We start from the raw sequence: 16,364 nt of genomic DNA, 5'->3' as shown, positions 1-16,364 counted from the left end.
AAAGTGAAACGAGAACAGGTCTTATCCGACACATTGTGTGGGAGGTTCCCCAAGGAGTGGACTAAAATAGTCCTTATTCGAATCTGATCTATACCTGGTAGATATATGAGGATGTGTAAGGCATGGACCAAATCGGTAACTTCCTTCAAGAGTTATCGTGCGCACAAATTTTCCGAGCATTTTTGAACCTTTGTGGGGAGGTACCTGAAGGAGTTGACCGATTCAGTCCATATTGGAACCTCGTCTAAGTCTTGTAGAAAATTTCAGGATGTGCAAAGCATGGACTAAATCGGTTACTCCGTTCAAGAGTTATCGTGCGCACAAATTTTCTAAACATTTTATAACTTTAGTGGGGGAGGTACCCGAAGGAGTGGACCGATATGGCCTATCTTCGAACTTAAACTGAGTTTAGGCAAAATATTACGATACCCATAATTTGGTTCGAATCGGTTGATCCGTTCGATAGTTGTCGTGCGCACCAGCCAGCCAGACGGACGGACATTGCTAAATAGATTCCAAATTGTCTGAAACAGATTTCGTCCAAACATACTTGGGGTCTAAAACCATTATTTGGATGAGGCACATTTTGCCGGTATGAAAGTGTATATACCCTCGTTAGCATAAATGTTGAGGGTATAAAAAGAACTACTGACCTTGCTTCCCCTGATTCAAATTGCAATAACATGTCTGCTAGATAACGGACCTACTGCCTAATATATAATGGGTTTTGTATAGAGAACCACATTTTCTCATTCCCAGTTTTTGCATTATTTCAAATTACATGGAGCCCTAGCGTAGTAATTGTCCAATTAAATTTTTATACATACATTGCAGCATAGTTCGCTTTGCGTAAAAAATATATTTCTTTTTAGACGCAATTTAAAATTTAATTTTTATTTAATTTTATTACACCGTCCGATTTCATGTAGCAATAATGAATGAACTTTTGCATAATAATGACTAAAATAACGTTTATTCAAATTAAGTTTAAAAAAGGTCACGCACAAACCACTTTGATTTTTATTGAAAAACAAAAGTAATAATAAACGAAAAAAGTCTTTCTTAAAAAATTATTTCCTCTTGCACGAATGAATGGCTATTATTGACTATAATACATTTTATTCCATTTAAATATTGAAAAACGTCCTGCACAAACCATTTTTAATTGATATTATATATGAAATAAAATTATATACTATGTATATGTAATGATATGATGATAAACGTTATGACATTTCGTTTATGTCGTTTGGCTCCAAGGTTTATTTTCAGTTATATATATGTTTATAGTAACTTCAAAAGTTTGTTAAAAAAAGCTCATATAGAATAATTTTCGTATGACTTTGTGTGTGATCTTTTTCTATGGAATCACCTTATAATTAAGCTGTTATGTAATCTTAGGTAAAAACTCATCAAAATATGATACATGGATACGAGGTTGTAAAATAGTTTTAACCCTAATGAGCACTTTATAGGGTCTCTGGCGAATATTTTGTTTTGTTACAAACGGAATGACAAATATAATTATACCCTCTATCTTACGGAGGGTAAAAAAACTATCTCCAATGAACCTGCCTGAACGGACAAGAAGCCATGTCTCGCAAAAATTAAAAATTTTCATATACTTTTTTCCTCTAACTTGAATTTCTTTAAGAGTATGACCAATTCAAAGTCATTATCTGTGTAAATTAAAGATATTTTATACGCTCGTTCGCTGACCGAAGAGTGCGACCTAACAGCAGGGTTACTTTCACCCTGTGTTAGGCCCTTCGGGTGTAAATAGAAAAGTAAATATTATATTTTTTTATTATGAAAGTCAAAATAAAATTTAAATAAGAACATAAAACATATTTTGTTTACATTTGAAATTATATTCTAAATCTATGCATATTTTAGATATTCTTTTAAAGTGAATTACAACATCATCCATTAATGGAAATTTGTTTTATTATCTTCTTAAGTCTCGAAATTCCCAGGATAATAGCAATATTAATGAAGTGGATAATTCGTTAAAATGCTTGAGAGAACTGTTTGTGCGACGTGCCATTAAAAATAAATTGGAATGGACATGCTTTTAACTTGTCAAAAATAATATTGAATTATTATATAATAGAGCTTAATGCGTCTCTGAGTGTAATAAAATTATTACAAAATAAATATGACATTGTCATTTAGTAATATAAATAATAACGTATTGTTCTAATAGAAATGTATTTATTTTTCATATTGTTTTAAAACCAACTATTGAAATAATTCACTTTATATACGTATGCATGTGTGTGTGGGTGTTTATGCATATTTTGAATATTATTGGAAACAAAAGCCATACCAATGAATATTCGTAGAAATGTAAACATATCAATGTTAATTAGTATATAATGGAATATTAAGCCGTAGGCTGATTTAGAACACAATGCATACATATATCGGGAAATAATTAAATCGGAGCAATGTTAAAAATTTAAATTAATTATATACCGAATTTCCATTATGACTTTGGTTGATTGCATGTATATTTCGGGGCAATAAATTACCTAAATAATATGACTGATGAACAGCATTACCGATGGCGATACAAGTGGCATAGTATATACGCTAGGGTTATGGTTTTTAACTTTTGTTTCCAAAAATAAATTCCTGTTGCCAGAATGAATGATCTGTCCTTATTAATGACTAAAATAACGTTTATTTCATTTTAGTATTAAAAAGGTACGTTACAAACCACTTTGAAATTGTATTTTTGTGAAAATATCTAATTTTTTTCGTTTTTTTTAAATATGTGTACATTAATGTGGTTATAACTCAAGAGAAAAAATAGATGTCAGATTTTTTTAAGCCCCAGTGGCACGTGATAACGTATTCCGATCAAACTTTGGCAATCTTAAAATATAACAAAACTAAACACTTTAGGAGCAGGACCGCCTACAAAAAATCCGACATCGATTTTTTAAAAACACCCTAGTGTACATCAACATCACCTATGAACATAGAAATCGATGAACATATTTACGAGGGCGGAAGCTTCTTAGCCTGTCAATGAAAGAGAATAGTTAGTTTTTCAAAAATATTTTTATTTTTCAATATAATCTCCTGCAACTTCAATCCAACGCTTTTCTAGCAATTCTATCCCTTGATTAAAATAGTTTTCCTCAAGGTCTTCAAAATAGTGGTTTACAACTGTAATTGCATCTTCACTTGAGGTAAAACGCTTGCCAGCAAGGATTTTTTTTAGATTTGGGAACAAGTAAAAGTCACTGGGAGCTAAATCAGGAGAATAAGGTGGGTGGTCAAGCAACTCGTACTTTAATTCGTTGATTTTAGCCATTGTTAAAACACTCTTGTGCGCTGGTGCGTTGTCTTGATGAAAAATTATTTTTTTGTGTTGTAAGCCAGGACGTTTTTCTCGAATTTGTACATTTAATTGATCCAAAAGGTTGCAATAGTACTCTGAATTTATTGTTTTACCCTTTTGCAGATAGTCAATCAATAAAATATCTTTGAATTCCCAAAAAAACGTTGCAATAACCTTACCAGCCGTTTGAATTGTTTTTGCCTTCTTTGGGGCACTTCCTCCAGCTTCAGTCCATTGTTTGGATTGTTCTTTTGTCTCTGGAGTATAGTGGTGGATCCATGTCTCATCAACAGTTATGAAACGACGCTTAAAATTCATTTTATTTCGCTTAAAACGATCCCAACAAGCTTGAGAAAGGTTCATTCTTATGCGTTTTTGATCGACTGTTAACAAATGCGGCACCCATCTTGATGAAAGCTTTTTCATCTGTAGTTCTTCATGCAACATTAAATGGACTCGATCATTTGAGATGCCCATGATATTAGCAATTTCACGCACTTTTATTCGTCGATCATTTAATACCATATCATGCACTTTGGCTACAATTTCTGTTGTTGTTGCTGTTTTTGGACGTCCACTACGTGGTTAATCTTCAATGCTTGTACGACCACGTTTAAATTCAGCAACCCAATTTTTTACTGTTGCATATGAAGGAGCACTTTCACCTAACACATTCACCGTATCATTATGAATTTCTTGTCCCGATAAACCTTTTTTATGTAAATATTTAATGACAGCGCGCATTTCTAATTTCTCCATTGTAAAAAAATTGCGGATGCGTCTTTTTTGAACACCTGTTTATATATGAAGGAGTTGCCAGATCGAAACAAAATTTAACATGTGTTCATAACAGAGATGGAAGTTTCCAAAACACTTAATTTTTTCTGTTTATACCGCGCTTTTTGTGCTGGGGTAAGAAGTTTCCGAACTGCCCTCGTACTTGAAATCTGGTGGTACCGCTATAAGGGGGCAATACCAAAACCTGGACCTATGTTCACAATTTTTGGTGGGGAAATGTCTGTATAATTGGAAATCCCAAATGCCAAATGATAGCTAATTCGGGCAAAACTGAAGATAAAATCCTCAAAATATCTGAAATCGGGTGGTACCGTTTATGGGGGCTATATGAAAAAATGGGCCCATATTTATGTATTGTCATCCAAATCTGAAAAGTGTGCAAAGTTTCAGATCGACTGGTCAACTGCAACTGCGTTAATATTTGTTACTAGATTTGAACTAAATCGGGTGGTACCGCTATATGGGGGCTATAGGAAAAATTGACCCATATTGGATTTGGTTTCATATTCATGTATTGTCATCCAAATCTGAAAAGTGTGCAAAGTTTCAGTTCGATTGGTCAGCTGCAACTGTGTCAAAAATGAATTACCAGATTTGAAAAGCAAGTTAAATAAAACACCGTAAAAACGCTGTAAAAATTTACCAATATGGGTTTTGGTTCCATATTCGTGTATTGTCATCTAAATTTGGAAAGTGTGCAACTGCAACTGTGTTGAAAATGAGTTACCAGATTTGAACTAAACGGACACCAAAGCAAGTTAAATAAAACACTGTAAAAAGAATTTTGCCCGGATTCAGAGTCTAGCTTTGTTTTCACGACTCCGACTGCAGCAAAATTTGCTAGAATCCGACTCCAGACTCCGACTCCGAAACCCTGCTCCAAAGGGACTCTAAAACTGTCAGTAAGGACTGTTTTCTACTGATATCAAGAAACGGATCCTAGCATTGAATCGATATTTGAAAATTATATTTAGGTGCAAGAAAATAACATTACCAAAATACAATACGTTTAGCATAATATTCGATTTTAACATCACATTATAGTGTAGTGTGTCTATAGCAGAAACACGAGAAAATTATCCCATTAACGCGCCCTACTTCCATCCTAGTGTAGGCTCCAACCTCCAACATATTACAAAATTTGGCATTTCTAACTATTTCCTTTTTAAAACAAAATATTTCGATTTCAATTCTTCAGTAGTTGTCTTCTAATGTTATGAAATATATTATTGATATCTCAAAAGGCGAAGAACGTATCACAAAATATACAGACATGAGCTATTTTCGCAATACCCTGAAATACACATTTTAGCGAAAAATGATAAACTTTTATGGGGTAGCTATCCGAAGGAGTGGACCGATTTGGCCCAAATCAGGTGATCCCTTCGAGAGCCATTGTGCGCTACAGTCAGTCGGACAGACAGACGGACAGGCATGACTAAATCGACTCAAAATTATCTAAAAAGGATTTTGTCAAACATATTTCGATGAGGCACATGTAGCCTAAAGGCTGAGGGTAGAATATACTTTTTATACCCTCAGCCTTTAGGCTATGAAGGGTATATACACTTTCATACGGGCAAAATGTGCCTCATCGAAATAATGGTTTTAGACCCCAAGTATGTTTGGACGAAATGTGTTTCAGACAATTTGGAGTCGATTGAGCAATGTCCGTCCGTCTGTCTGGCTGGCTGGAGCGCACGATAACTCTCGAAGGGATGAACCGATTCGGTTCAAATTTTGGCTTTCGTAATATTTTGTCCAAACTTAGTTTAAGTTCGAAGATGAGCTATATCGGTCCACTCCTTCCGGTACCTCCCCCACAAAAGTTCGAAAATGTTCGGAAAATTTGTACGCACGATAAGTCTTGAAGGGTGTAACCGATTTGGTCCATACTTTGCCCATCGTGGAGCGTGTACCAGACTTAGATCAGGTTTCAATATGGACTCAATCGGTCCACTCCGTCGGGTACCCCCCACACAAAATTTTGGAAAAGTTCAGTTTAGGAACATCTCTCGAATCGCTTTGATTTTTGCTTTAGCAACTTGTATTCACTGCCCTCCATACGACGGTATAAGTTTCATCAGGGGCAAGTCCATATTTCCTGAGAAAATAGCCTGAAAGTTGCAAAAAAAACCCTATGACACCGTGTGAGGAGGTTGGAGGGCAAAATAACCCTCGAACTGGTCTGCCGATTTGGTCCAAAATTTGGCCTTAGTAATATTTTGTCCAAACATAGTTTAAGTTCGATGATAAGCCATATCGGTCCACTCCTTCAGGTACCTCCCCCACAAAAGTTCAAAAATGTTCGGAAAAATTGTGCGCACGATAACTCTTGAAGAGAGTGGCCGAATTGGTCCATACTTTACACATCCTAATATATCTACCAGATATAGATCAGTTTCAAATATGGACTATATTTGTCCACTCCATCCGGTACCTCCCACTCAAAATTTCGGATACATGTTCACTTTAAGACCTGCTTTCGAATCAGTTTGGTTTTTGTTGAAGCAACTTGCATTGCTGCCTCAATTGCGATGGTAAAAGTTGTTTCAGGGGCAAGTTCATACTTCTTGAGCAAACATCCCTGAAGTTCTAAAAAACCCCTATGGTACAATATGTAGTGGCTGGAGATCCATTCTTTTTAGTATCTCCTCCGCAAAACTTTTGATATTAAATCCTAATCAACATTTTTGTCAGTTCAAACGCCCAAAATTTTTAAAACTCCCTAAATACATGCGTTTTTTGGGAAAAAAAATTGTTTCAATATACACATGCTGAGGGTATATCTCTGTCGGCAATGCCGACTGATACTTTTTTACTTGTTTTTTAATAACGCAGCACAAGGTCGTTCATCAAACCGTAAAAATGTCAAACTTTCCAATGGAAATGTCAGATGACGCCAAGCAAGACTTAGTGTTGCCTATTGTAATAACGATATTTATTTAAACTTCATCCATTTTATTTGCACGACTGTATATTTACTTTTCCTATATATTTACTCAAACCCGCTTCATTATTGCCCTTTCAAAGTATTTAAAGTTTTGCGGATACTTTCAATTATTTCAAATTTAAATGCTATAAATCGTTTACAGCATCTGTGACCAAACTTATACCACTTTCACAGGCTAAAATGTTTAATGTTATTGCTGTACGCCTATTGTCCATTACAACAATAAAAATCAAGTCAAATTACATACATATATACATACATTGTATATACCAATAAAATTGTATTTAGGTCATGAACTGTTGCTTGTGATGTATGTGTTCAGTTCAGCCTATGTACATGTAAATATTGTGACATTATATTGGAATTTTTTATTTTATAATGTACATATAATGTAATGCTGCTTAAATCAATTACTTACCGTTGAATTTTCATCACAATTCAACATGCCGTAGAAATCCTCGCTGGAATCACGTTTAAAATTCAAAATCGAATCGACGGCACTCATTTTGCTGTTTGCGTTACTGGTTACTTTACTTTTTATCAAAGGATTTTGGTATTTTTGTTAATTATTAATTTTGTTAAATATTTTATTTGTCGCAGGTGTTTTTGTTTGTAATTTTTCCCACTTTTTTGTTTTGCTGTTATCACTGTGATCAATCACTGCAGTAATGAACAAAAAAAATAGTTGTTGTCAACACAATAAAATAAATATAAAATAAAACAAAATCACTGTAATTAGAATATGTAAATGGCTGGTAGCAAAATCTGGGCCATCATCATTGACATATTTATGTAGATAATAGTGAAAAAAAACTGTAATATTTATTTATTGTGCAATTTGTTATTCTTGTAAAAATTGAACATCCTGTTCGCGTGTGTGTGTGTTGCGATGTGTGTTTGTCTTTAAGCGATAAAAATAGCAAAAAAGCTAAAAACAAATTGACTCTATCAGCACTTCCCGTATCAATCAATTGACTTCAGTATTGATATGCCGTGTGTTGATGACGATGATGAAAATGATGAGGTGTTTTTCTGATATGTGATAAATTGTGTAAACAGATACATAGATAGATACATCGCCAACATTACTGTAGGTGCACACCTTCTATGAAGCTTTTACTAAGTTTGTCCGTAAGTTAATAATACCTCAAAATAATCATTTATTATCCCTTTAAATAGACACAGTGTATCGAGAAACACTTTATATATAGATATTCCTATCAATATTCTGTTTTAATTGCCTGGATAATTTTTTTTACTACATCTGCCAAAAAGAAAAACAACATCTTTAAAACCAAAATGTTTCAGCCACAAATAAGGAAGTATTAGTCAGCTGTGCTGGCGGAGATATACCCTCAACCACTGAAAAAAAACAACAAAACCAAACACAATAACTATGCCGTATATAAAATATATTGAGTTTGTTTGGGAGGTACTCGAAGGAGTGATCCATATTACAACCTGATACATGACTGGATGAAATAATATGATGTGCAATGTGTGTGCACCAATCAGAAACTCCCTGCGAGAATAATCCTGTGGATTTGCAATTTTGGTTGCTGCCGTAAGGGTTTCTAGGAGCTTTTAGGCCAATATCTCAAGATGTATGGATTTGCGCAAGACAAAAATTTTACTGTCGTAAAGGGGGCGCAAAGACTACTTACTGAAACAAATTTCAAAACGATGCGAGAGGGGCTCTTAAACTTCACTTTATCCGAATTTTGTGTGGAAAGTACCCGAAGGAGTGACAAACGGACGGACATGGCTAAATCGACTCGACATTGTCGGAAACGAGTTTCGTCTAAACATACGTGGGGTCTAAAGCCGTTATTTCGATGAGGCACATTTTTGGTCGTATCAAAGTGTATAGCCTAAATTCTGAGGGTATAATAAACGGACGAAAATGTTCACAAGTAAATTCCATTTTTTTTTTTTGTGAAGTGAGTTGTTCAGGTCATAGTAAACAACACAACACATGGTCGTATGTTAAACTGTCCTGAGTACGCAAAAGCTAGAAACTGTAAAACTTTCAAAAAAATGTCAAAATGCAGTGTTTTCTAGGCCAGAAAGTTATCGTTCAGCCCTCGTAAGAAAAACTACATCTAACTCATCAAAATCTTATCAAAAGGGAAAGCTGTCCCATATCACCACTGACGAATTGGGTGAAATAGAAACTATGTTGGCTGAACTTGTTATGGAACACGTTTTTACACCCGAGGATTTTTCTGTAACGCATTTCGAATCTACTGAGGTGCATCGTGGTTTTAGGGTGATGAAATGCATGGATGAGTACTTAAAGTATTCCTAGAAAAACGTATAGGTAGACTTAGCAACTCTTAGGACGACATCGAACTAAGGCTGTTCCTGGCCCAGGAACTCTTTATGAGACCTCACGCCAGAGTTTGGTTGACCAAGATAGACTGCAACGGCGGCATGCTGCTAAAAGGTATGGTGAACATCCCCGAAGGGGCAAGAGAGACTTCTCTCACATCAATGAGTGCACGCCGATTCATACTATTGGCTCAATTACTTTTATCGCCGCCTCCGAGTGGCGTGTATTACTACACCACTCGTAGAGAAGTTTTTCACGGCGGAAATACTCAGGAAATTTAAGATAATATTACATTAAGGGGATTTGCCACCGCCGAAAAATTTGATGTTCTGGTAAGGGACCTTCTGAGTGGAAGGCGGACGTGCTTACCACCGCACTGTGTGGCTACCAATAAAAAATATGCTTAAGATCTGGCGGATCATTCTGAAGCACTCTAAAATCGCTTCAGAAAACCTGCCGATCCTACATGTTGTGGAAAATTTAGACATTGGCATCAACTATGAACCGTATGTCTGTGGAAGCGAAGTTGAGAGTTTGCATAACAGTGGCTACCTCGCCATATATGTACATATTGTCAATCCTATATTATGTCTAATTGTACAACACCCTCAATGGTTTCGTATGTCCCCAGTTTAGATCAGCAGACTTCACCCAATTCCTTATTGCCTCTTGGTATATGGGCCACTAATGAGAAGTTCCACTAACCAGGGTCTGGAATGCTATGAGGGCTATCCAACCACACGATGCAGTCGTTATTGTCTGCGACGCTATCGCAAGCCATAACTTGTGAGACAAGAGTGTAATATATACTAACAATTTCGGAGGACTTTTGGAGGCGATAGGAGGTCATTGATCTCACACAAGTATCCTACAGACTACAAATCGAAATAGACAAAAGGTTAGTATCCGATAAGAAATTTTTTCTCAGATCATAATTGTATACTATCCACCATGGTGGATGTCCGCGCTCCTAAATCTGGGAAAAAGAACATGACATGACTTCGGAGACCCACTTCCCCGGTTGAACGGAGGTACCCACCTAAGAGCAAACACATATAACTAAAAATAAAAACAAGTAAAAAAGTATCAGTCGGCTTTACCGACAGAGATATCCCCTTAATCTGTGTGAATTGAAACTTTCATCTATGGCAGTGTTCACCAGCGAGCCCGTACTGAGAGCAACTGAGCATACATTACCGTGTGTTTTGGATTGAAAGTTACGATAATTTGCTCTCAGTAGCAGCTCGCTGGTGAACACTGATCTATGGACAGATTAAATACCGGATACATTTTCTCAGGAAGTGTGGCCAAGTACTCAAAAAATAAAACTACTTGCCTTAAACATCGGTTCTCTTTGTTTTCATCTTCTGTTGTTTATAAAAGGGAAGACCTCCTCGAAGTGATTAATGCACAAAATATTTTGAGCACCATTGCCTTAAACTGAGGGTATAATCAGCTGTAATTCGGGTTCATTGATTGGTCCATGTTTTAGTATAACCGTCCACAAACATACATGAGAGGATTTACCAGCGTCGAACATTTTGATGTTCTGGTAAGGGATTGAACCAGAGACTATCTGAGTGTAGGGCGAATGTGCTTACAACTTGCTCCACTATGGCTACCATAACCAACTATATTACCATAGGAAAATCCCTATCGAGTGAAGATAAAAGAGCCAGAAGTTCCGAAAACCCTAATATTTTCTTCGGCAAGTTTATGCCTGCCAAAAAATGCAACAATATTTTGAAAACCCGTAATCCTTTTTATACCCTCCACAATAGTATTGAGGGTATATTAAGTTTGTTTTTCCGTTTGTAACGCATATATTCTTGATCAGGATAACATTCAGAGCAGATCTAGCCCAGTCCGTCTGTTGAGCTAGTACTCGATACTTTTGCATCCGAGGGTATTTTTTCCATAGGCACGTCATGTTCGAAGATGGGCTAAATCGGCCCAAGTTTTTCGGTATTTTGAGGATTTTAGCTATGTTTTTTACGGAATTACCTGTTATTTGACATTTAGGGTGACAAAACATCTCCTCCAACATTTTTCATTATAGGTCCATGCTTTGACATAACACCCATATAAGGGAACCTCCCGTTTTTCGGCTCTTAGCCTCTTTTTTACCGAATTACCTTTTATTTGACACTTGAGGAACTAGCTGTAATTTGACTTGAGGTTCTCAGTAGTCACCAAACTTCTCCACCAAAAATTGTCAACATAGGTTCAAGCTTAGGTATAGCCATCATATAATGGTATCTCCCGATTTTCGTATTTAGAGGCATTTAGACACGTTTTTCACCGAACTACATGTTATTTGACACATGTGGCTACTACTGGTAAAAAATGCGTCTCCATCAAAAATGGTCAGCATAGGTCCAGTTTTGATGTAGCCCCATGTAACGATACCTCCCGATTTTCGGAATTTTGAGGATTTTAGCTATACTTTTTTCACGAACTACCTGTAATTTGACATTTGAAGTCACAAAACATCTCCACCAAAATTTTTCATCATAGTTCCATGCTTTGTCATCAAATATAACAGTACCTCCCAATTTTTGGCTTTTAGCCACTTTTTTATGACCTTTTATTGGACACTGGAAGTTCCCAGTGGTCACAATACTTCTCCACCAAAAATTGTCAGCTTTGGTTCATGTGTAGCCTCCATGCAACTGTATCTCCCGGTTTCCGTATTTTGAGGAATTTAGCTACATTTTTTGACTGAACTACATACCTGTTATTTGACGCACTATTGGTAAAAAGCTTCTCCATCAAAAATTTTCAGTATAGGTCAAGATTTGATATAGCCCCCATGTAACGGCACCTCCCGATTTTCGGTATTTTGAAGATTTTAGCAACACTTTTTACACAAAAATTTTCATCATAGGTCCATGCTTTGACATAACCCCCATATAACGGTACCTTCCGATTTTCGACATTTTGAGGATTTTAGCTTTTTATACCGAACTACCTTTTATTTGACACTTGAGGTTCCCAGTGGTAACAAAACTTCTGCACCAAACACTTTTCAGCATACCTCCCGATTTTCGATATTTTGAGGATTTTAGCTACATTTTTGACCTAACTACATATAATTTGACATTTAAGGTTCCCAGTGGCCCCAACACTTCTCCACTAAAAATTGTCAATATAGGTCCTTGTTTTGGTATAGCCACCATATAACGATGCCTCCCGATTTTTCGTATTTTGAGGGTTTTAGCTACAGTTTTTGTCAGAACTACTCTTAATTTGACATTTAAGGTTCGCTAACGTCATGAAACCTCTCCACGAAAAATTTTATGTATATGTCCATGTTTTGGTATAGGCCCCATATAACGGTACTGATTTGAGGTATTTTGGCTTAGCTAAATTTTTTAACAAACTAGCAGCTGTGATTTGACATTTGAGGCTCTAAATGATTGCAACTATTCTCCACCAAAAATTAATATGTATATGTACATTAGGGATATAACTTTTTGCACTTTTTTGCAGATATCGAAAATGCCACCACGTAGCCGTGTAGAGCATGAAAAACTATTATGAAATAAGGTGTAATTTTTTCTCTATAGCGAAAAAAGTTTCCGCACCAAATGCATTGAAGTTCAGTAATGCATTTTTTAATTTTATCTGTTATAACAACATGTTTGCTTTTCATTAAAATTTTTATTTTTTTTGTAATCTAATTTAAAATCATTATCAAAGCGTTCCGGACCAATTTGTTCTCAAATCGCGCCATTTTGGAGCATATTAGGAACTTTTGACACTATTGCAATTTTTGGTTTTTCTTTATAAACTCGTGAATTTTATGTTTATATTTTTTGTACCTATCGTACATTTGCAACAAATTCGCGAAAGTTACAGACCGTTTTTAATGACTTTGCCTGTGAGAAATGTATTTTTGTCTATAAATATTTATTCAAACATTAAAATTATAAGTAGAAAAAATACCAAAAGGGTTTTAGTAATTGCGGTCGGTGCTGAAACTTTTTTCATCGAATCGATCTTAGAAACGCGTTTTCATTATTAGGACAAAATTCCCCACATGGTACTGGTGTTGTATTTTTTGTAGAAAAGAAATACAATTCTCACAGGCAAGGTCAACAAAAACAGCCTGTAACTTTCGCGAATTCGTTGCAAATGACCCAAAATTCTCTTGTCCGATAGGTACAAAAAATATAAACATAAAATTAACGAGTTTATAAAGAAAAACCAAAAATTGCAATAGTGTCAAAAGTTCCTAATATGCTCCGAAATGTCGCGATTTGAGATCAAATTGGTCCAGAACGCTTTAATAATGATTTTAAATTAGATTACAAAAAAATATAAATTTTGATGAAAAGCAAATATGTTGTTATAACAGATAAAATTAAAAAATGCATTTCTGAACTTCCATGCATTTGGTGCGGAAACTTTTTTCGCAATAGAGAAAAATTGACACCGTATTTCATAATAGTTTTCCATGCTCTACACGGCTATGTGGTGCTATTTTTTTGGTTATAGCCCTAATGTACATAGGTCCATCACGGTGCGCCTTAACTAACTTTAAATGAAAGATGCTTACACCTGGGAAGTTTTTGCCGATTCTGAATGTTCATACATAGATGAGAAAAATTCAAAAACAAGAACAAATCGCTGGAGGGATTTTTAAATAAATCACGGTCAAAGGTCACATTTTTAAGTTTATTTTAGGTTTTCAGGATTTTGCTAGGAAACGGCAAGTCTTAAACCTAAAAAATACTATTAAAGTAAATCTTGTAGAGAATTTTCACTGCTACAATATTTTCTTTAAGCAAAATCGAGATAACCTAAAAAACCTAAATATGTGAACTTTGACCGCGATTTATTTGAAAATGGCTCCGGCGTTTTTTTTTTTATTTTTCTCATCTATGAACATTGTAGTTTCAGAATCCGCAAAAACTATCCAGTTGTAAGCACCTTTCATTTAAAGTTAGTTAAAGCGCACCGTGTACAATCTTTGGTCTGTTCGTCCTTGTCTTCGGTTGGGGCATGAGCGCACATAAAGCTAATGTTGAAGAACTTTTCTTTTTTCCGTATTGTTGCAAGTCTTTCATTCACTGGAGTGAAGCTGGATACCAGATTTTTTAACTTCCGATCAACTTCAAATCAGCTTGGCAGCTATACTACGGTGCGTCATATAACGGTACCACCCGACATAAGGTATTTTCAATATTATTAATTTATTCAGTGGATTCAGTATAGGTTGCCATTGGCCCAACAAATTTTTCAGTGCTAATTGTCTTTATATCAATATTTGCGGTCCAAATTGGCTGTAATTTAACAGGTAGGGTTCCCAGTGATCCAAAAAACGTCTGCATCAAAAATTGTGAACATAGTCAGAGGTATAACTATACCTCTCGATTTCAACTAATGTGAAGTTTTCCGTTCGATTTAGTTATTACATGGTATTTCAGGTATTTTGAAGTTTTAATCTACAGCTTGGGCCCAAATTTTCTGTAATTTGTAATAAGGGTCAGGAAACTTCTTATTTATTTTAATTTTGTACATAATATTTCATTATGGATTTTGAATTTATCTTCTTGACTGAACAGCACACATTTATAAGTATGGAAATCATACCTCTAGATGTTGATACCATAAAATACATTCTTAGTTATTTTTCTGGATATATTCAGTTTTAAATATGGTACTGGAATTTCTGAAACAAAATTAACAAGCTATTTTATCTAAAAAAATCCAAACCATTTTTGTTAAATCTTCCAATCAACAACAACAAAATTGATCGGTTTTTTTCCAAGAAACAAAAAAAGCAAACAATCACTTCCACATCGATTTCGTTTAAAAAATGTTTGTGTTTATTTTGAATTATTGCAATTGTTTTCCTATTCAGTGACTCAAAACAGAGTTGACCTTCGTTAATTGAAGCGTAGATTAAAAATAAACCTTAAGACAGCAACAACAACATTCACACACACACAGCTGATAAGAATGATTGATTTCAAACTGATCTCAAAACTTTCACTTTTTAGTTCTTAAAGAGGGGAGCAAACAAAATTATATAAAGTCCGGTTCTTTGGAAACTTTAAATCGTAATTTTCATGAAAGTCTTGGTTTAATTTTTTTAATTAGCACCATTAGAACATTTATTTTTCTTATTATTGTTTGATTTTTTAAATTTATTATGCAAATTGTTTTTGTTTATTTAGAATACACTTAAACAAGTTTCATTTATTATTTATTTAATTTTATTATTATCGTTTTCTAGTCAACTAAGAGTGAGAACAGCGAACGACAGCCCAGCCAAGTACACAAATTAAAAAACAAAAGAAACACAATTAAAATATTATCAAGCTAACCGTGATTTTTTTAAGTTGTTTCTTTCGATTTAAACCGCTCTTAATTTAGGCCGCGTTGTTGCTGGCAATAAGTCAAAATTGTTACTGCCACTAACACTTGTTTGTTTGGTCCGAATGCTTGCTTGATTGTTACTATTACTCGGAGCGGTTAGACCACGACGTCTGTTCAACGTTTGCGACTCTTGTAATGCCACACGCGCCACTCAACTACAGCAGAGTTGTCCAGTAAATTGTGGTGTGTCTGAGAATCACTTCTCAATGAATGAATGAAACTGGTTCACAAGGGCAATAGCAAATCCAACAGCAACAACAACACCACTAATAATGATAATCCAAATGGTGATGATGACAATAATGACTATGAGCGAGGAACAGCATGGTAATGGGAAACACATACATAAATATTCAATTTGACTGTATTACCTATCTCATAAAAGTGAGCACAACACAAAAACCAACAGCATCACATCCCACCCAAATACAAGCCCCAACTTATTCCAGAGATATACAAATGTAGGTAAGAACTGTTGAGAAAACAAAAATTCCCCATCTTTTCTCTTTATATGTCTTTCTCCAAGTAAAGTTGCTATACTT

The 16,364-nt window shown here is 35.2% G+C and overlaps 1 protein-coding gene across 4 annotated transcripts in view; it reads right to left on the bottom strand.

Annotated features, from left to right (window-relative positions):
* jdp (DnaJ domain-containing protein) overlaps positions 1–16,012 on the bottom strand; it is a 189,208-nt gene extending 173,196 nt beyond the window's left edge. For 2 of the 4 annotated variants that reach the window (XM_073961007.1, XM_073961009.1), the window contains exons 1-2: positions 15,771–15,911; positions 7,522–7,763 (exon numbers count right to left, since the gene is read on the bottom strand). In XM_073961007.1, the coding sequence (XP_073817108.1) occupies positions 7,522–7,608 (87 nt within the window). In that variant the 5' untranslated portion in view covers positions 7,609–7,763; positions 15,771–15,911. Of the gene's footprint in view, positions 1–7,521; positions 7,764–15,546; positions 15,679–15,770 lie in introns of those variants that run through there. The other 2 variants (XM_073961010.1, XM_073961011.1) reach the window with 2 other exon arrangements.
* Positions 16,013–16,364: the final 352 nt, after the last annotated feature.

Source organism: Musca autumnalis, unplaced genomic scaffold (assembly GCF_047663935.1).
Source record: "Musca autumnalis isolate F117 unplaced genomic scaffold, ASM4766393v1 scaffold_1, whole genome shotgun sequence".
Classification (NCBI taxonomy): Eukaryota; Metazoa; Arthropoda; class Insecta; order Diptera; family Muscidae; genus Musca; species Musca autumnalis.
The sequence above is the reverse complement of the archived record's forward strand: the minus strand, read 5'-3'. Positions and strand labels throughout refer to the sequence as shown.